At 50.6% G+C, this 15,911-nt stretch overlaps 1 protein-coding gene across 8 annotated transcripts in view; it reads right to left on the bottom strand.

Annotated features, from left to right (window-relative positions):
- Nucleotides 1–4,096: 4,096 nt before the first annotated feature.
- MYH14 (myosin heavy chain 14) overlaps nt 4,097–15,911 on the bottom strand; it is a 104,173-nt gene continuing 92,358 nt past the window's right edge. For all 8 annotated transcript variants that reach the window (XM_034946507.2, XM_057300577.2, XM_057300578.2 and 5 more), the window contains 4 exons: nt 11,045–11,253; nt 7,454–7,562; nt 5,434–5,606; nt 4,097–4,995 (listed from right to left, as the gene is read on the bottom strand). In XM_034946507.2, the coding sequence (XP_034802398.2) occupies nt 4,845–4,995; nt 5,434–5,606; nt 7,454–7,562; nt 11,045–11,253 (642 nt within the window). In that variant the 3' untranslated portion in view covers nt 4,097–4,844. The remainder of the gene's footprint in view (nt 4,996–5,433; nt 5,607–7,453; nt 7,563–11,044; nt 11,254–15,911) is intronic.

The raw sequence follows: 15,911 nt of genomic DNA, 5'->3' as shown, positions 1-15,911 counted from the left end.
CTTCCCTCCCCAAAAAAAGCCTTCTCAGGTCTCCACGAGCCATAGGACATCCCCCTGCCATCAACTTGTGTAAATAAGTCCAAATTATGCCAGTTACATCTTGGGGCACCTCCCCCCACACACTGCATGCCTTCCCTAACCTGGAGTCCCCACTCCAAGTCCACCTCAGCAATAAGCCGCCAGGGGCCGCATGCGCGGGTTTGAGGGGCAGGCACTCTGGGAAGGGGGCTGGCACCTCCCGGGGGTCGGGCTGGCCTTTAAGGTCTCCAGCCTTCCCATCCTTCACCCCAGGAGGACAACCAACCCTGTGCGTTGATTAGGAGAAAACAAACCAGAAACTAGAAACAGTGTAGGGGAAGGAGGAACAGTTACCCAAGCCCCAAATCGGAGTTGAGCTCAGGTGGCGGGAGGGCGGGGCCGAGTTGAGCTCAGGTGGTGGGAGGGCGGGGCGGGCTTTGGACCTGCTCCCTCAGCCTTTAGGAGAATTCCTCCGGTGAATTTCACCCTCTCATCCGCCCCTTCCCCCAGGGACCTGCTCGCCTCTATTCTTGCTGCATGGACTCAGACCTCCTATCCCAGAATTCCTGGGATGATCTGGCCCTAGCACACGAAATTCCCCAACTATCTCCCTCCATTCCCACGACATGAGACCTGCACCCAGAATTCTGAGACTGACCCTGGCACGCCACATCTCCCAATCCCCACACACTCCTGCGACTTAACCTCTGCACACAGAGGCTCCCTGAACCACCCTCCCTCCCCACTCCTGCCACCCCAAACACCCCCACCAAATTCCCTGAACTGCGTCCCAGCACTTCTCAAACCTCCAAGACTTGACCCAGCTCTTTTCAGCTCAAATTCAGCCTTTGGGATGCTCCAAATCCTTCCCACAACTGACATTTCTTGGACACCCCCAAAGCCTCAGGCCTGTTCCGCACCCATATCCCCAAAGCCCTAACAGACTTGTCCAGCCCAGGTTCCCTTGATGCTAGAACTTCCAAGATAGGCGCAACCTGTCTGCAATTCCAGGGAACCAGACCCTCCCCAAGCACCCTCTTTGTCTTACGCCTAACCCTGAGTCCCTTCCCTGAGATGGTGCCCCAAAGGTACCCTCTTCACAGACACCAGTGTTTCCCAGAGGGTTGTATTTGTACCTTTGGTGGTGTGCTAAGGTTTGAGGCAGTATGAGGACAAACACTTGTTTTAAAAGTTTTGTCTCTAATACCCATTTTGTACAGAAGCCGGTAAGTGCAGGCATCGCTGCTTGGCTAGGACACGGTTTATTTAGGTTAAGAGTGTTTCCATTTAAAGTAGTCCACAGATGATCACAGAGGCTCTTCCCGAAGGGAGGAACACTGGAGTATCAGAAGATTGGGAACCGACAACACCCAGTTCGGCTGGGATCCCAGCCCCCCTTCCCCAGCGGTCCTCACCGCGTCACGCTCGCGGGTGGAAAATCATTTCCCACCTCCTATCCTGGCTCAAGGATGCGCTACCTCCCCCAAGCCCAGAGACCACACCGGTCCCAGACTCTTTAGCAGACCCCCCTTTTGGAGCCGGGGTCCCACGGAATTAGCCACCTCCCTCCCTCTGCTCCCACGGCCTCAGGAACCCCCCACCCGAGGGTGGATGGGGGGCGTCACTGAGCACGATTCTCGATGCAACGATTCCTATGCAAGGGGCATTTTGAGTCCCCCCCATCCTTCCCTCGGACCCTAAACCCTGGTGAATCAGGGGTGAGGGGTGGGGCGGGTTTTGGTGGGGGCGGGGCAAAGGGCTAGGGGCTCCAGACACCAGGGTACGGGGTGGGGACTGATTATATTGCCAAAGGGTTCAACTTAACAAGCCCCCCCGTTTCCCCTGACCTTCACGAAAGCCGAAGGAGGCGGGGAAAGGGGGTGAGGGTCTTTTCCAAAGGGTACTGACCTCTTCCCAACGTCTCCCCCTGCTCGCCAATCCGCCACACGTACCCAGCTTTTTAGTTCAGCTTTTCAAAATAACCACAATCATGATAAACTTCTACAAAACGTGATTCTCCTCCCCTCCCACCCCATCCCCCAAGTCAATAGTGTGGGATTCGGGGAGGGAGAGAGCGAGCTAAAGGGACTCTTTCCAAGTCCGGCTCCCCCTTTTCCCCCCGGCCGCCAGGGTGCCTGCACCTACACGCATGCGCTGCATGACGCGCCCCCCACACGCATGTCGCACCCCTCCTGCGCTCCGGGAACGCACGGACACGGGCCAGGGGGCGGGGCGATTGGGGAGGAATGAATGGCGGGGGGGGTCTTCCTGAGCTCCGCGGCTCACCCTCCCCAACACACACACACACACACACAGAGCAATAAGTTTCTCTCACTCAAATGTGGGCGGGGCGGGCCTAGCCTGTCGCTGGTGGGGGGAGTGGTGAGGGGGCGCTCTCAGGGATGGGGGCGGGGTTCGGAGACAGTGTGGGGAGGGGAGGTCTGCAAATCGTCCAACTCTGGTGCTAATGGCGGGTCTTCTCAGCCCACCCGCAGGGCAGGGAGGGAGGGGTCGGCGTGGCCCCTTCCCCAAGCCTCCCCCACGCCCACCCTGGGTGCATGAACCGCCCAATGCAGAAGCTGCCGCATGTCACCCCCCTCTCCCCAAAGAAAAAGTGTCATGCCCCCTTCCCACCCACCCTCACTCCCCACCAAAATAAACGTTTCCTTTTCATTTAAAAATGGCCTCCTGTGTACCTGCTCGGAAAGTCTCCTGATTGCGGCTGGGGCGCACAGAGGGATTGGGACTTCTAGAGTGGGGCCCTATTGCTGGGCACAGTGGCTCAGGCCAGTAATCCAAGCACTTTGGGAGGCCAAGGACGCAGGAAGATCGCTTGAGGCCAGGAGTTCAAGACCAGGCTGGGCAACACAAGAGAGACCCTGTCTTTACAAAAAATAAAATAAAATTAGCCAGGTGTGGTGGCATCTGTAGTCCCAGCTACTCCGGAGGCTGAGGCGAGAGGATCGCTTGAGCCTGGGAGGTCGAGGCTGCAGGGAGCTATGACTGTGCCACCGCACTCCAGCCTGGGTGACAGAGTGAGACCCTTTCTCAATTTTTTAAAAAAGGGGAGGATGGGCTTTGGTGATCCTGACATCTGCTCCATGGCTTGCACCTTATTTAGGGCAAGCACCTGCCTCAGTTTCCCTGATGGTAAAAATGGGGATCCACACCTCTAACTGAAAAGTCACTGAGGACTCAGTCTGACGAACGTGAGCCCCCACACGAGGGTGCCTAGTTCCCACAAGAGAGATAGACCTGGGTCCCCAGGGTGGGGTCAGGGGCTGAGGGCTCAGACTCTATATGTGCTGACTCTGAGGCCAGACTGTCTGGGTTCAAACTGTTTCAACTTCTTAGTAGCTGTGTGTCCTTGGGCAAGTCACTCAGCCTCTCTGAGCCTGTTTCCACCACTCTAAAATGGTGGGAGGGGCGTCACTTAGTTATTCAGCAAATATTGAGTGAATGCCTGCTGTGTGCCAGACACTGTTCTAGGCACTGGAGTGCAATGAAATCTCTACCTGTAGTGCTATGTAAGGGTTAAGATAAACTGTGTGCTTAGCACAGCACGCAGCACAAACGACCACGGCTGTCTTTTTGTTTTGTTTTGCTTTTGGGACAGGATCTCACTCTTCACCCATGCTACAGTGCAGTGATGCAATCATAGCTCACTGCAGCCTCCACCCCCTGGGCTCAAGTGATCCTCCCACCTCAGCCTCCCGAAGCACTGGGATCACAGGTATGAGCCACTGCAGCAGGCCTGTCATTTATTTTGCAAACACTTAAGAGTTGGCCCGAGTGCAACACCCCTTCTAGCACTCACTGGGGGCGTGGAGTGAGGGATGCTGCTGCTCTGAGACTGTTCCCTCATCTGTATAATGCAGGGAATATTTCCATTATACACTGGAGTGAGGAGGAAAGGAGTTATGAAGCGCCTGATCCACAGGATGTCCCTGTATACCCACGCAGGTGTCATTCTAACCAGCAGGCTGCCTGACCTGCCGCCCTAGCAGGCTGAAGCAGCCTGTGCCCATCCTGCCCCATCAGAGACCCCCCGCAGGAACACACACAGCCACAGAGATGGTCCAGTCGGGTTGGAGTTTATTTCTGCCAGAGCCTGGAGGCTGGGAGGGTAAAGGACACTCCTTTAGTCCCAGAGGGAAGCTCCGAACCCTCAGAGCAACCAGAAGGGAGGGCAGAGCATGGGCAGCAGCAGGAGTGAGAGGGGTCCCCTTGTCCTGCCCCTTTGCAAGGGTTCAAGGCTGGTGGAGGCCTGGGGCTTCTGTCGCTCAGGAGTTCAGGGGTGGACGCAGAAATGGGGGAAGGAGAGTGGCTATGTAGAGAGAGAGTGAGAGCGAGATTCCTAAAAAGATGGACAGAGAGACCCTCAGAGAGGCCAAGAAAGACGGTGAGAGGGTAGGGAAGGAGAGGGAGGGAGAGAGAGAGAGAGAAGCAGAGGGAATGGGTTGCACTGGCTGAGGATGGTGGAGGAGCCGTCTCACTCCCTTCCTAATGTCTATAGATCAATAACGAGGGAAGAAAGGAGGACAGGGAGCTGATGGGAACACAGCTTGCCAACTGTACCCAGTCCCCCAACAAGCAAGGCAGTTCCAGTCCTTGCCTCCCTGCCTGCCCCGCTCTTCTGTGTTTAGGGGTCATCCTTTGATGGGAGGTTGCAGGGGACCCAGGTGGGGGTGATAAATGCCAGAGTGCTGCACCATTTCCACAGGGCAAGAAGTCAGAGGGCGGGGTTCCTGGGACAGGGGCCCGTGGGGTCCAGGGAGGAAGGGGGCTGGGCCCCATCTGTTAGTGCATCTGGGGACAGGGTAGGGTCACTGGGGGTGGGCTGGCGGGGACCCCTCAGGCTCCGGGGATGGCCCAGACCCAGGCTGTGCTTCCTCTGCCTCCTCGTCGGATGCCACGCCCTCCTCTAGTCGGAAGACCTGGCGCACCGTGCGGGTGGTGAAGGTGAGGGGGCCGCGTCTGTGGGGAGGAGAGACCAGGATACAGAGATGAAATGAGGGGAGGGGAGGGGAGGAGAAAGGGGGGAGAGAGAGATAGGGAGAGAGAGAGAACAAAGTAAGGGGGAAGAGAGGGATGAGATCAAGAGAAATGGAGGGAGACGGGCAGGAGCAATGAGGGCAGAGAGAGATGAAGGACACACAGAGAGGAGGAAAGGAGAGAAAGGTGGTGGTGCACGGTGGGAAAGGAGGGCACAGAGATGACAGGGAGAAATGGGTGTGGGAAGAAAGAAGTTACCTGGATTTGGCTCTCCCGCAACACAGCCGCTGCTCCCACAGCCCCACACCCCCGTGGATCCCTTTTCCCCCTGTTGTTGCCCCTGGCACGGCCTCGCGTCCCTGGGGTTTATGGAGTTGGGGTGCTCCCCACCCGTCAGGCCTGTACGTGGGATGACCATACCGAAGCCGGTTCCTCAGTGTGGTCACTTCACGGTTCATGGACTCGGCCGACTCTGTGACATCTTCCAGCTCACGCTGCAGCCTCCGGCGGCCGGCCTGAGCCCGGGATGCCTCCTCCTCGGCCTCCTCCAGCTGCCGCTTCAGCTGCTTGACTCGAAGGTTTCCCTTCTCCAGCTTGATGGAAGCAGGGGGACTGGGTTATATCTCCAGGTACTGTCATCACTCCCTCCCTCTCCAACAGCCCACTACTGCCCCATCCCTACTGCCCCCTGACTCTCTCTGCCCCATCCTCTGCTCTCTGTTTAGGCCTTGTTCTTTTCTCCTAAATCCCTCATGCCAGCCTCTACCCTGACCTCCAGTCTCTCCCCTCCAGGTTGTCTCCTACATGGCCTCAGAAAGGTCTTCCTATACCCAGAGCTGACCCAGACCCTCCTGCTCACAATCCTTTCATGGCTCCCCAGTACCCCTGGGACAAGGTTCCAGCCCCTCAGCCTGGCATTCCAGGCCCCACAGGGTCTTTTTCTTGTCCAGTTCTCTCTTCCCATAAACCCACTGTCCAGACCAACTTCACTGAGATCCTCCCCAGACCCTACCACCTCTCTATTCAGGGAGGGAACATACATGATCTGACCTCATTTCTTATCGTTCAGCCTTCCTATCCCACATTTTCTGGAGTCAATGAGCTCCCATCACAAGAAGCAACGTGCAGGTGCTGGACTGGAAGTGAGTGCAGATACCATCCTGGCACTTGGCACATCAGCAGAGGGTTGGAATCAATGACTTCGCAATTTATAAATTCTGGCATCTAGGAAGGGCCCTTGTAGGGAGCTGAGGCAGCCAAAGTGAGGGAAGAAGTTAAACTCTACCAAGAAGCTAGACCAGGACTAAAATAACAACAGATGTTTATCTAGACCATACTAATCTGCTTTTTGTTCTGAACTCACCAAACGTATTTCTATACTTCAAGGCCTTTATACTTGCTGTTCCCTCTGCCTGGCTCTTTTTCACCCTTCAGGTATCAATTTAAATGTCACCTTCTCAAAGAGTTCTTCCTGATCTCCCAACCTGAAGAGGATTCCCCAATCCTCTGTGTCTTCCTCTCTCTTCACTTTTTTTCTTCATAGCCCTTGTCACAATCTGTAATTATCTGCTTGTTTACAGGTTTATTATGTCTCATCCTATGCAGAAAATGTGAGCTCCATGAGGGCAGGGACTTCCTCTGTTTTGTTCACATCCATATCCCTAATGCCTACCACAGTGTCTGGCACATAGCAGGTGCTCAATAATTGTTTGTGGAATGAATGGCGAATAAAGCACAGCTGAGCTTTTAAGGGCAGAGGGACTCTGTCCAGACAGACCTGGGATCTGATCCAGGCTCTATCTCTGTGACTCTGATGCAAAATATATCCTCTTAAAGTTTCAGTTTCTTCATCTGTGAAATGGGACTAGTGAGGAAATGCAAATATGTATTTTTTAAAAAGCAGTTGCTTATGACACAGTAACTGCTCAGTAAGTAATCAAGAACACACACTCTGGGGCTAGAGTGCTGAGGTTTGAATACTGACCCCACCTCTTACCAGCTAAATAATTTTGAGCAAGTTACTTCACCTTTCTGTACCTCAGTTTCCTCACATAAATAAGAGGGTAAATAATAGCACCTTCCTTCTACCATTCTGATAAGAATTAAACACAGTAAATGTTATGTCTTTAGCACAGTGCCTGGTACATAGAAGCTAGTCTTGGTCTAGCTTCTGGGTAGGGTTTAACTTCTTCCCTTGCCCTGGCTTCCTCAGCTCCCTACAGGGCCCTTTCTAGATGCCAGCATTTATGAATTGCAAACTCACTGATTCCAACCCTCTGCTGATGTGCCAAGTGCCAAGATGGTATCTGCACTCAGTTCCAGTCCAGCACCTGCAAGTTGCTTCTTGTGATGGGAGCTCATTGCCTCTGGAGACGGCCTGTGCAATTTCTCAGCCAGTGGTCACACTCTCCACTGCTCCCTAATGATGTCAGCTGCTTACCTGGTCCCGGAGCTGGTCAGCCACCCTCCGCTCCTCCTCCACCTGGAGCACCACCTCTTTAAGCCGCTTCTCAGCTCTGCGCACCAGCTTTCCAGAGAGGATGCGCTCTCTGAAGAGAGGGATGAGGAGGAGTCTCAGTAGAGGGGCTCAACCTAGGATTTTGTCCCCATAGACTCATGCAGTGGCTGTCATCTTGTTCTTGGATTGGCTTCTTCCCTCTTTCCTAACCCCTAACTGGTTCCCACAGTTTACTGAGGCCAAACACTGACATGCAGGCTGCCTTCTCCTCAGCATCCATGTCCTTGGCTTCTACTAGGACACCTCACATACCTGTTTCCTATGATGTTGTGATTTATAATAAGTATATGTGTGGTCCCATTCAGTTTCCAAAGAGGATCATTTACAAACTACAGTTTACTCTTTGGGCCCATTCATTTTCCCCTGAAAATCATTTACTATCTCTCACAATTGAATACATCCTTTTTGTCTCTCTCCCCTATGAAGAGGATACTTAAGCCTCAACCATCTGACCCTGTATAAAAAGTCTTATATTTTGCATGACTCCTGTGTTCATGCACATTAATATATTTGTAGCCTTTTATTTTGTTAATCTATTTATTGTCAGTTTATTTCAGCAGACTTGAATCTTCAGAGCGGGAGGGAACACTCTTTCTGCCCTTACACCTGTCCTCTCCTGCATGGACCATCACATCTGGGGTGAAGTCCATGTGATGGGACCTCTAGCAATTGGGATTGCTTGACAGCCACCCTGGATACAACAGCCCCAGATGTGCTGAGAGGAAGGCACAGGGCTGGGGGCGAGTGGGAAGGCACTAAGCAGTGGAAAAGGATGAAGGAGAGAGACTTCTTTTTTTTTGAGACAGAGTTTCACTCTTGTTGCCCAGGCTGGAGTGCAAAGGCACGATCTCCAGCTCACCGCAACCTCTGCCTTCTGGGTTCAAGCAATTCTCCTGCCTCAGCCTCCCGAGCAGCTGGGATTACAGGCATGTGCCACCACACCTGGCTAATTTTGTATTTTTAGTAGAGACAGGGTTTCTCCCTGTTGGTCAGGCTGGTCTCGAACTCCCAACCTCAGATGATCCGCCCGCCTTGGCCTCCCAAAGTGCTGGGATTACAGGCGTGAGCCACCATGCCTGGCCCCAACAGTACACTCTTAATATTTGTTTGTTGAATGAATGAATAAATACAAAAGGGAACCTTATACAAATTTAACGTATAATAAAATAACATTCCTCCCCATGAGATAATGTACAGATGATGAATAGCAAGTCAAGTATCCTACATTTATAGCCCATCTCAGCCTCAGTTTTTCTACATGTAAAATAGGATAACAATGGTCCTTCTCTCACAGGGATTATGTGGTATCATACAGGTATATACAGGTAGTCCAGCACCTGATATATAGTAAATCCTCAATAAATGGGAACTATTAGTATTGTTGTAATTATTGTTGCTGAATAGTACTGAGCAATAGGAAAATCTATTGTATTGGAAGAGTGAAAGGTATTAGGCTTAGTAATAAATATTCTGTTAGTTTTATTAGCACAGCAATTCTCAACTAGGAATGTTATGGGGGTACTCTTGGTTGTTCCAGCAACTGGAGATGGAAACTCTTTCAGCCCCATACTACTGCTGCTTCCTGTCTCTGAACATGGATGTCTGTGGGTGTGGAGCTTGGTGCAATTGCAGCCATTTTGTGACCATGAGGAAAAGACTAAAAAACAACATAGATGTTGATCCAGAGCCCTACCATCTTTTGGCTGCCTAGCTCTAGACTTCTTATCACTTGAAAAAAAGACATTCCTCTTTGTGCTAGACTGATACAACAGATGGTCCCAGTTCTCACCCCTTTCTGTATCCAAACCCTTGGCAATATGACTTTGCAGTTGCTCCTATCAAACAGTCATATCGATTTCGCCATTCCTTTGAATCTGAGCGGGCTGAGTGACTTGCTTTGGTTAATAGGATATGGCAGAAGTGACACAGTACCAGTTCCAAATGCAGGCCTCAAGGAGTCTTTAGCACTTTCCCTTGCTCTTAGAACCTTGACTCTGTCATATGAACAATCCTGGGCTAGCCTCCTGGAGGATGAGAGGCCACATAGAGCAGAGACAAGTTAGCTTAGCTGTCCTAGGCAAGGCCTTAAGAGTTATGCAAGCCCAGCCAATACCACTCATGCTGTTCTTGAAAAGAAAAAAGAAAAAAAAAAAATGAAAGCCCAGTCAAGATTAGCAAATCCATCTAGCTGACCCTCAACTAAGCAGATGATGAGTGAAGCCCACCAAGCCCAAATCAGCAGAACTTACTAGCCAAAGACTCATAAGCAATAATAAATGGTTGTTGTTTTAAGCCACTAAGTTTCAGAGTAGTTTGTAATTCAGCTATAGCTAACTGGCACGTTATTATGTAAATAATACTCGTAGTGAGACTGCAGTTACTTGCAGCCCAAAGCATCCTAAATGATACAGAAAATCAGCAATCATTTAAATATTTACATACATTTACACACTTTGTTTGTTTTTTCTTTTTCTTTTTCTTTTTTTTTTTCTTTTTGAGGCAGAGTTTCACTCTTGTTGCTAAGCTGGAGTGCCATGGCGTGATCTCGGCTCACCACAACCTCTGCCTCCTGGGTTCAAGTGATTCTCCTGCCTCAGCCTCCCGAGTAGCTGGGATTACAGGCACGTGCCACCACGCCCGGCTAATTTTTTGTATTTTCAGTAGAGACGCAGTTTCTCCATGTTGGTCAGGCTGGTCTCGAACTCCTGACCTCAGGTGATCTGCCTGCCTCAGCCTCCCAAAGTGCTGGGATTACAGGCGTGAGCCACCGTGCCTGGCATCTTTTTCTTTTCTTTTTTTTTTTTAAATGGAGTCTGGCTCTGTCACCCAGGCTGGAGGGCAGTGGCGCAATCTCAGCTCACTGCAACCTCTATCTCCTGAGTTTAAGCGATACTCCTGCCTCAGCCTCCCCAGTAACTGGGACTACAGGCATGAGCCACCACACCCGGCTAATTTTGGTATTTTTTGGTAGAGATGGGGTTTCACCATGTTGGCTAGGCTGGTCTCAAACTCCTGCCTTCAAATGATCTGCCCGCCTCGGCCTCCCAACGTGCTGGGATTACAGGTGTGAGCCACTATGGCTGGCTGTTTTTTTTTTTTTACAGACAAGGTCTTCCACTGTTACTCAGCCTGGAGTGCAGTGTTGTGATCACAGCTCACTGCAGCCTCGAACTCCTGGGCTTAAGCTATCTTCTTATCTCAGGCTCTTGAGCAGCTGGGACTACAGGCACACGCTAACACACCTGGCTTTTTTTTTTTTTTTTTTTTTTAGAGATGAGGTCTTGCTATGTTGCCCAGACTGGTCTGAAAACTCCTGGCCTCAAGGGATCCTCCCGCTTCTGCCTCCCAAAGTGCTGGGATTACAGGCGTGAGCCACCATGCCAGGCCAGCAGTCATTACTATGATGATGTCTTTTGGATGTTTCTAAACCAGGTGTTTGTAACACAGCCTCCTTCCTCTCACCAACCAGAATGTGAAGGTCACCTTTCTCCTGTGGCCTCCGCTCTCACCTACCTGGTCTCTTGCTCTAGCTGCTCCTCAGCCTGGGCCAACTTAGACTCAAGGGCAGCAATGGTCATCTTGTGGCGGGCACGGGCCCCAGCATCCTCCTCACCCAGGCGTCCCCGTAGCTCCTGGATCTGCCGTTCCAGCTGCTGCCGCCCGCTCTCTGCCTTGGCTGAGAAACTGCGCTCAGCTGACAGCTCTGTGGTCAGTGACTCTACCTGTAGCAGGAGGGGAAGGAAGGATGTCATGGTGGAGTCTCAGAGGGAAGGTGGTAGGTAAATCCAGGCACCTCTGAGAATTAAGTGCACTGATGATTGTCACACGCATAGCACAGAGCCTGAAACATACTAAATACTCAACAGATGTTAGCTTGTATTTTTATTAATAGTTTATTGACTTGTCACCCACAGCACTGCCAGCCCTGGGTCTTAACATTTTGGATAGTTTTCTGCTTACTTTAATAAGTCCACGAGACCATCACAAACTTGTTTAAATGTCATAAATTCTACTTCTGACTGTGAATGAGTCTATTCTAAGGGTTATCACACTTTTGTTTGCACCAGGATCATCTGGGGGAGCTTGTGAAAAAAATGCAGACATCTGGGTCTCACCCTTCAGAGATTCTGACTCAGCAAGACCAAAGTGGAGTCTGGGAATCTGCACTTATAACAGGCATCTCAGGTGTTATATGCAGGAGCATTTTGAGAAACACGGCCTCAATAAACAGTAGCTGCTACGTGGAAAATGTGTAAACACACCCCTAATAATAGTTCCCGTTTATTTATTCAGCTCGTACTCTGAGCGAGGCCTTCTGCTGGGTACATGGAAGTGAGTCAGACCCAGTCTGATTCATACTTTATTTCACCCTCGCAGGGACACAATGACTGGGTAATTAGCATATTCTCCTTTGTGGGTTTTTTTTTTTTAACTTAAAAAACTTTTTTTGAGACAGTTTTGTTCTGTTGCCCAGGCTGGAGCACAGCTGTTGCCCAGCTGGTGAAATCCCAGCTCACTGCAGCCTCAAACTCCTAAGCTTAAGTGATCCTCCCACTTCAGCCTCCTGAGTAGCTGAGATCACAGGCGTACACCATCACCCCTGCTAATTTTATTTTATTTTATTTTATTTTATTTTATTATTTATTTAGAAACCATGTCTTGCTCTGTCGCCCAGGCTGGAGTGCAGTGGCACGATCTCAGCTCACTGCAACCTCTGCCTCCCAGGTTCAAGCGATTCTCCTGCCTCAGCCTCTTGAGTAGCTGGAATTACAGGTGCCTGCCACCACAACTGGCTAATTTTTGTATTTTTTGTAGAGATGGGGTTTCTCCATGTTGGTCAGGCTGGTCTCGAACTCCTGACCTCAAGTGATCCACCCACCTCAGCCTCCCAAAGTGCTAGGATTACAGGTGTGAGCCACCACGCCTGGCCTCAAACTTTTTATTGTGAGATAAAATGGTGATACAGAGAGCCAAACATTAATCAAATAAAAAAATCAGTAATAAATATTCTGCTAGTTTTATTAGCACAGTAATTCTCAACCAAGAACATTATGGGAGTGTTCCTGATTATTCCAGCAGCTGGAGATGAGAACCGTTTCAGCCCCATGACCCTGCTGCTTCCTGTCTCTGAACATGGATGTGTGTGGGTGTCATCCCGCACAGGCATCATGAGTTAACAAAAGGCAGACATCACTGTCAGTAGCACCTCGGTCAAGAAAGAGAACGTTGCCCTTCCAGAAGCCCTTTCATGCACTCCTCCTAATGAAAACCTCTTCCTTCTCCCCAAAATATCATGTTATCCTGACTTCTCAGGTCCTCACTTCCTTGTATGTCTTTAGTTTTATTACACACAGATGCATCCCTAGATCCTATAGTTGAATCCTACCCATTTAAAAAAGTAGATGTATGTGGGTTTGTTGTTGTTTGTTTGTTTTGAGACACAGTCTCACTCTGTCACCCAGGCTGGACTGTAGTGGCACGATCTCGGCTCACTGCAATCTCTGCCTCCCGGGGTCAAGCGATTTTCTTGCCTTAGCCTCCTGAGTAGCTGGAATTACAGGCACGCACCACCACACCTGGCTAATTTTTGTATTTTTAGTAGAGATGGGGTTTCACCATGTTGGTCAGGCTGGTCTCAAACTCCTGACCTCAAGTGATCCACCCACCTCGGTCTCCCAAACTGCTAGGATTATAGGCGTGAGCCATCGCGCCCGGCCAGATATATGTCTTTTAAGTCTCTTTTAACCTACAGTTCCCTCCTCCATCCCTTTTATTCCTTTACAATTTTTTTTTTTTTTTTTTTTTGAGATGGAGTCTTGCTCTGTCACCAAGGCTGAAGTGCAGTGGTGCAATCTCAGCTCACTGCAACCTCTGCCTCCCAGGATCAAGTGATTCTCCGGCCTCAGCCTCCCAAGTAGCTGGGACTACAGGCACACACCACCACGTCCGGCTCATTTTTGTATTTTTTTGTAGAGACGGGATTTCTCCATGTTGGGCAGGCTGGTCTCAAACTCCTGACCTCAAGTGATCTGCCCGCCTCGGCCTCCCAAAGTGCTGGAATCACAGATGTGAGCCACTGCACCCAGCCTATTTCTTACAATTTATCTGTTGAAGAATGTAGGTTGTTAGCCTTGTAGAGTTCCTCTCTGTCTGGATTTTTCTGATCACACACTTACGGTCTAATTCAGCATTTATTTGTCTCTCCTCTGTGTTTCCTGGAAATTGGCAGCTGTGTCCAGGGACTTTATTCTTTCTTTCTTTCTTTCTTTTTTGTTTTTTGTTTTCTGGAGACAGGGTCTCACTCTTGTCCAAACTGGAGTGCAGTGGCACAATCATAGCTCACTGCAGCATCAAACTCCTGGGCTCAAGCGATTCTCCGGCCTCAGCCTCCTGACTAGCTGGAACTACAGGTGCACACCATCATGCCCTGATAATTTTGTTGTTGTTGTTGTTTTTGGTAGGGACAGGGTCTCACTTTGTTGTCCTGGCTGGTCTTGAACTCTTGGTCTCAAGCAATCTACCTGCTTCAGCTTCCCAAAGTGCTGGGATTACAGGCATGAGCCACTGCACCCGATCTTTCTCTCTTATTTGTGAATTTTCTTTTTTCTTTTCTTTTCTTTTTTTTAGATGGAGTCTCGCTCTGTTGCCTAGGCTGGAGTGCAGTGGCTCGATCTCGGCTCACTGTAACCTCTGCCTCCTGGGTTCAAGTTATTCTTCTGTCTCACGCTGCTGAGTAGCTGGGACTACAGGCACCTGCCACCACGCCTGGCTAATTTTTGTATTTTTAGTAGAGACAGGGGTTCACCATATTGGTCGGGCTGATCTGGAACTCCTGCCAGCCTCGGCCTCCCAGAGTGCTGGGATTACAAGTGTGAGTCACCGCGCTTGGCCTTATTTGTGAATTTTCAAGGGAATTTGTACCTGTGATATTGCTTTGTGTCTATACTTCATGTGTGCGTGCATGTGTGTGTGTGTGTGTGTGTATATGTGTGTGTGTGTGTGTTGGGTTTTGTCCACGGTTCCTTGATCATAATTTGCATAGCCCTTTTAGAGTAAACAGAACCTCTCTCTCTAACCTCCTCCTGCCCCCTCTTTTCACCTGCACAAGGCAGAAACTCTAACCTGACTGTGGATCACAGGACCCTCATTTCAGAGGGGGAAGGAATGCTGCATAGAGAAGCCAGGAAGAATCTGAACAGACAGGCCTCGCTGGGTTTAGATCGGACCCTTTTTGTCCAATCGCATTTCTATGTGGTTGTTAATCACACCTATCCAGTGACGTCTCCATAAAAGGCCCAAGAGGACAGGGTGTGGGCAGCTTCTGGAAGCTGAACATGTGCAGTACCTGGAGGGTGGCGCTCCCAGGAGGGCACGGAAGCTCCATGCCCCTCCCCCATGCCCTCCCCATGCACCCATGGGGTGAATAGACTCCCACGCAAAATTCACGTCCACTCAGAACCTCGGAATGTGACCTTCGTTGGAAATAGGATCTTTGCAGTTGTAATTGATTAACACGAGGTCACACTGGATTAGGGTGGGCCTCAAATCTGATACGGCTGGTGTCCTTTTAAGAGGAGATGAGGGCCAGGCAATGGTGGCTCACACCTGTAATCCCAGCAATTTGGGAGGCTGAGGCAGCGGATCACCTGACATCAGGAGTTCGAGACCAGCCTGGCCAACATGGTGAAACGCCATCACTACTACAAATACAAAAAAAATTAGCCAGATGTGGTGGCGGGCGCCTGTAATCCAGCTACTCGGGAGGCTGAGGCAGGAGAATCGCTTGAACCCGGGAGGTGAAGGTTGCAGTGAGCTAAGATCAGCCCATTGCACTCCAGCCTAGGTGACAAGAGCGAGACTCTGTCTCAAAAAAAAAAAAAAAAAAAAAGAGGAGATAAGACAGAGCCACAAAGATGGGAAAATGCCTTGTAAAGTTAAAGGCAGAGATTGCAATGACACATCTACAGATGAAGAAACAGCAGGGACTGCCAGCACCCATGGGAAGCCAGGGGAGAGGCATGAACAAGAGGAACCAACCCTGCCCACACCTTGATTTCAGACCTCTGGCCTCCAGGACCACGAGAGAATACATTCCTGGCCGGGCGCAGTGGCTCACGTCTGTAATCCCAGCACTTTGGGAGGCCGAGGCAGGCGGATCACGAGGTCAGGAGTTTGAGAGCAGCCTGGCCAACATGGTGAAACCCCCTCCCTATTAAAAATACAAAGATTAGCCAGGCATGGTGGTGCATGCTTGTAGTCCCAGCTACTTGGGAGGCTGAGGCAGGAGAATCACTTGAAACCGGGAGGCAGAGGTTGCAGTGAGCCGAGATCACACCACTGCACTCCAGTCTGGGTGACAGAGCGAGACTCCATCTCAAAC

The sequence above is a fragment of the Pan paniscus genome, chromosome 20 (assembly GCF_029289425.2).
Source record: "Pan paniscus chromosome 20, NHGRI_mPanPan1-v2.0_pri, whole genome shotgun sequence".
Taxonomy (NCBI): Eukaryota; Metazoa; Chordata; class Mammalia; order Primates; family Hominidae; genus Pan; species Pan paniscus.
The sequence above is the reverse complement of the archived record's forward strand: the minus strand, read 5'-3'. Positions and strand labels throughout refer to the sequence as shown.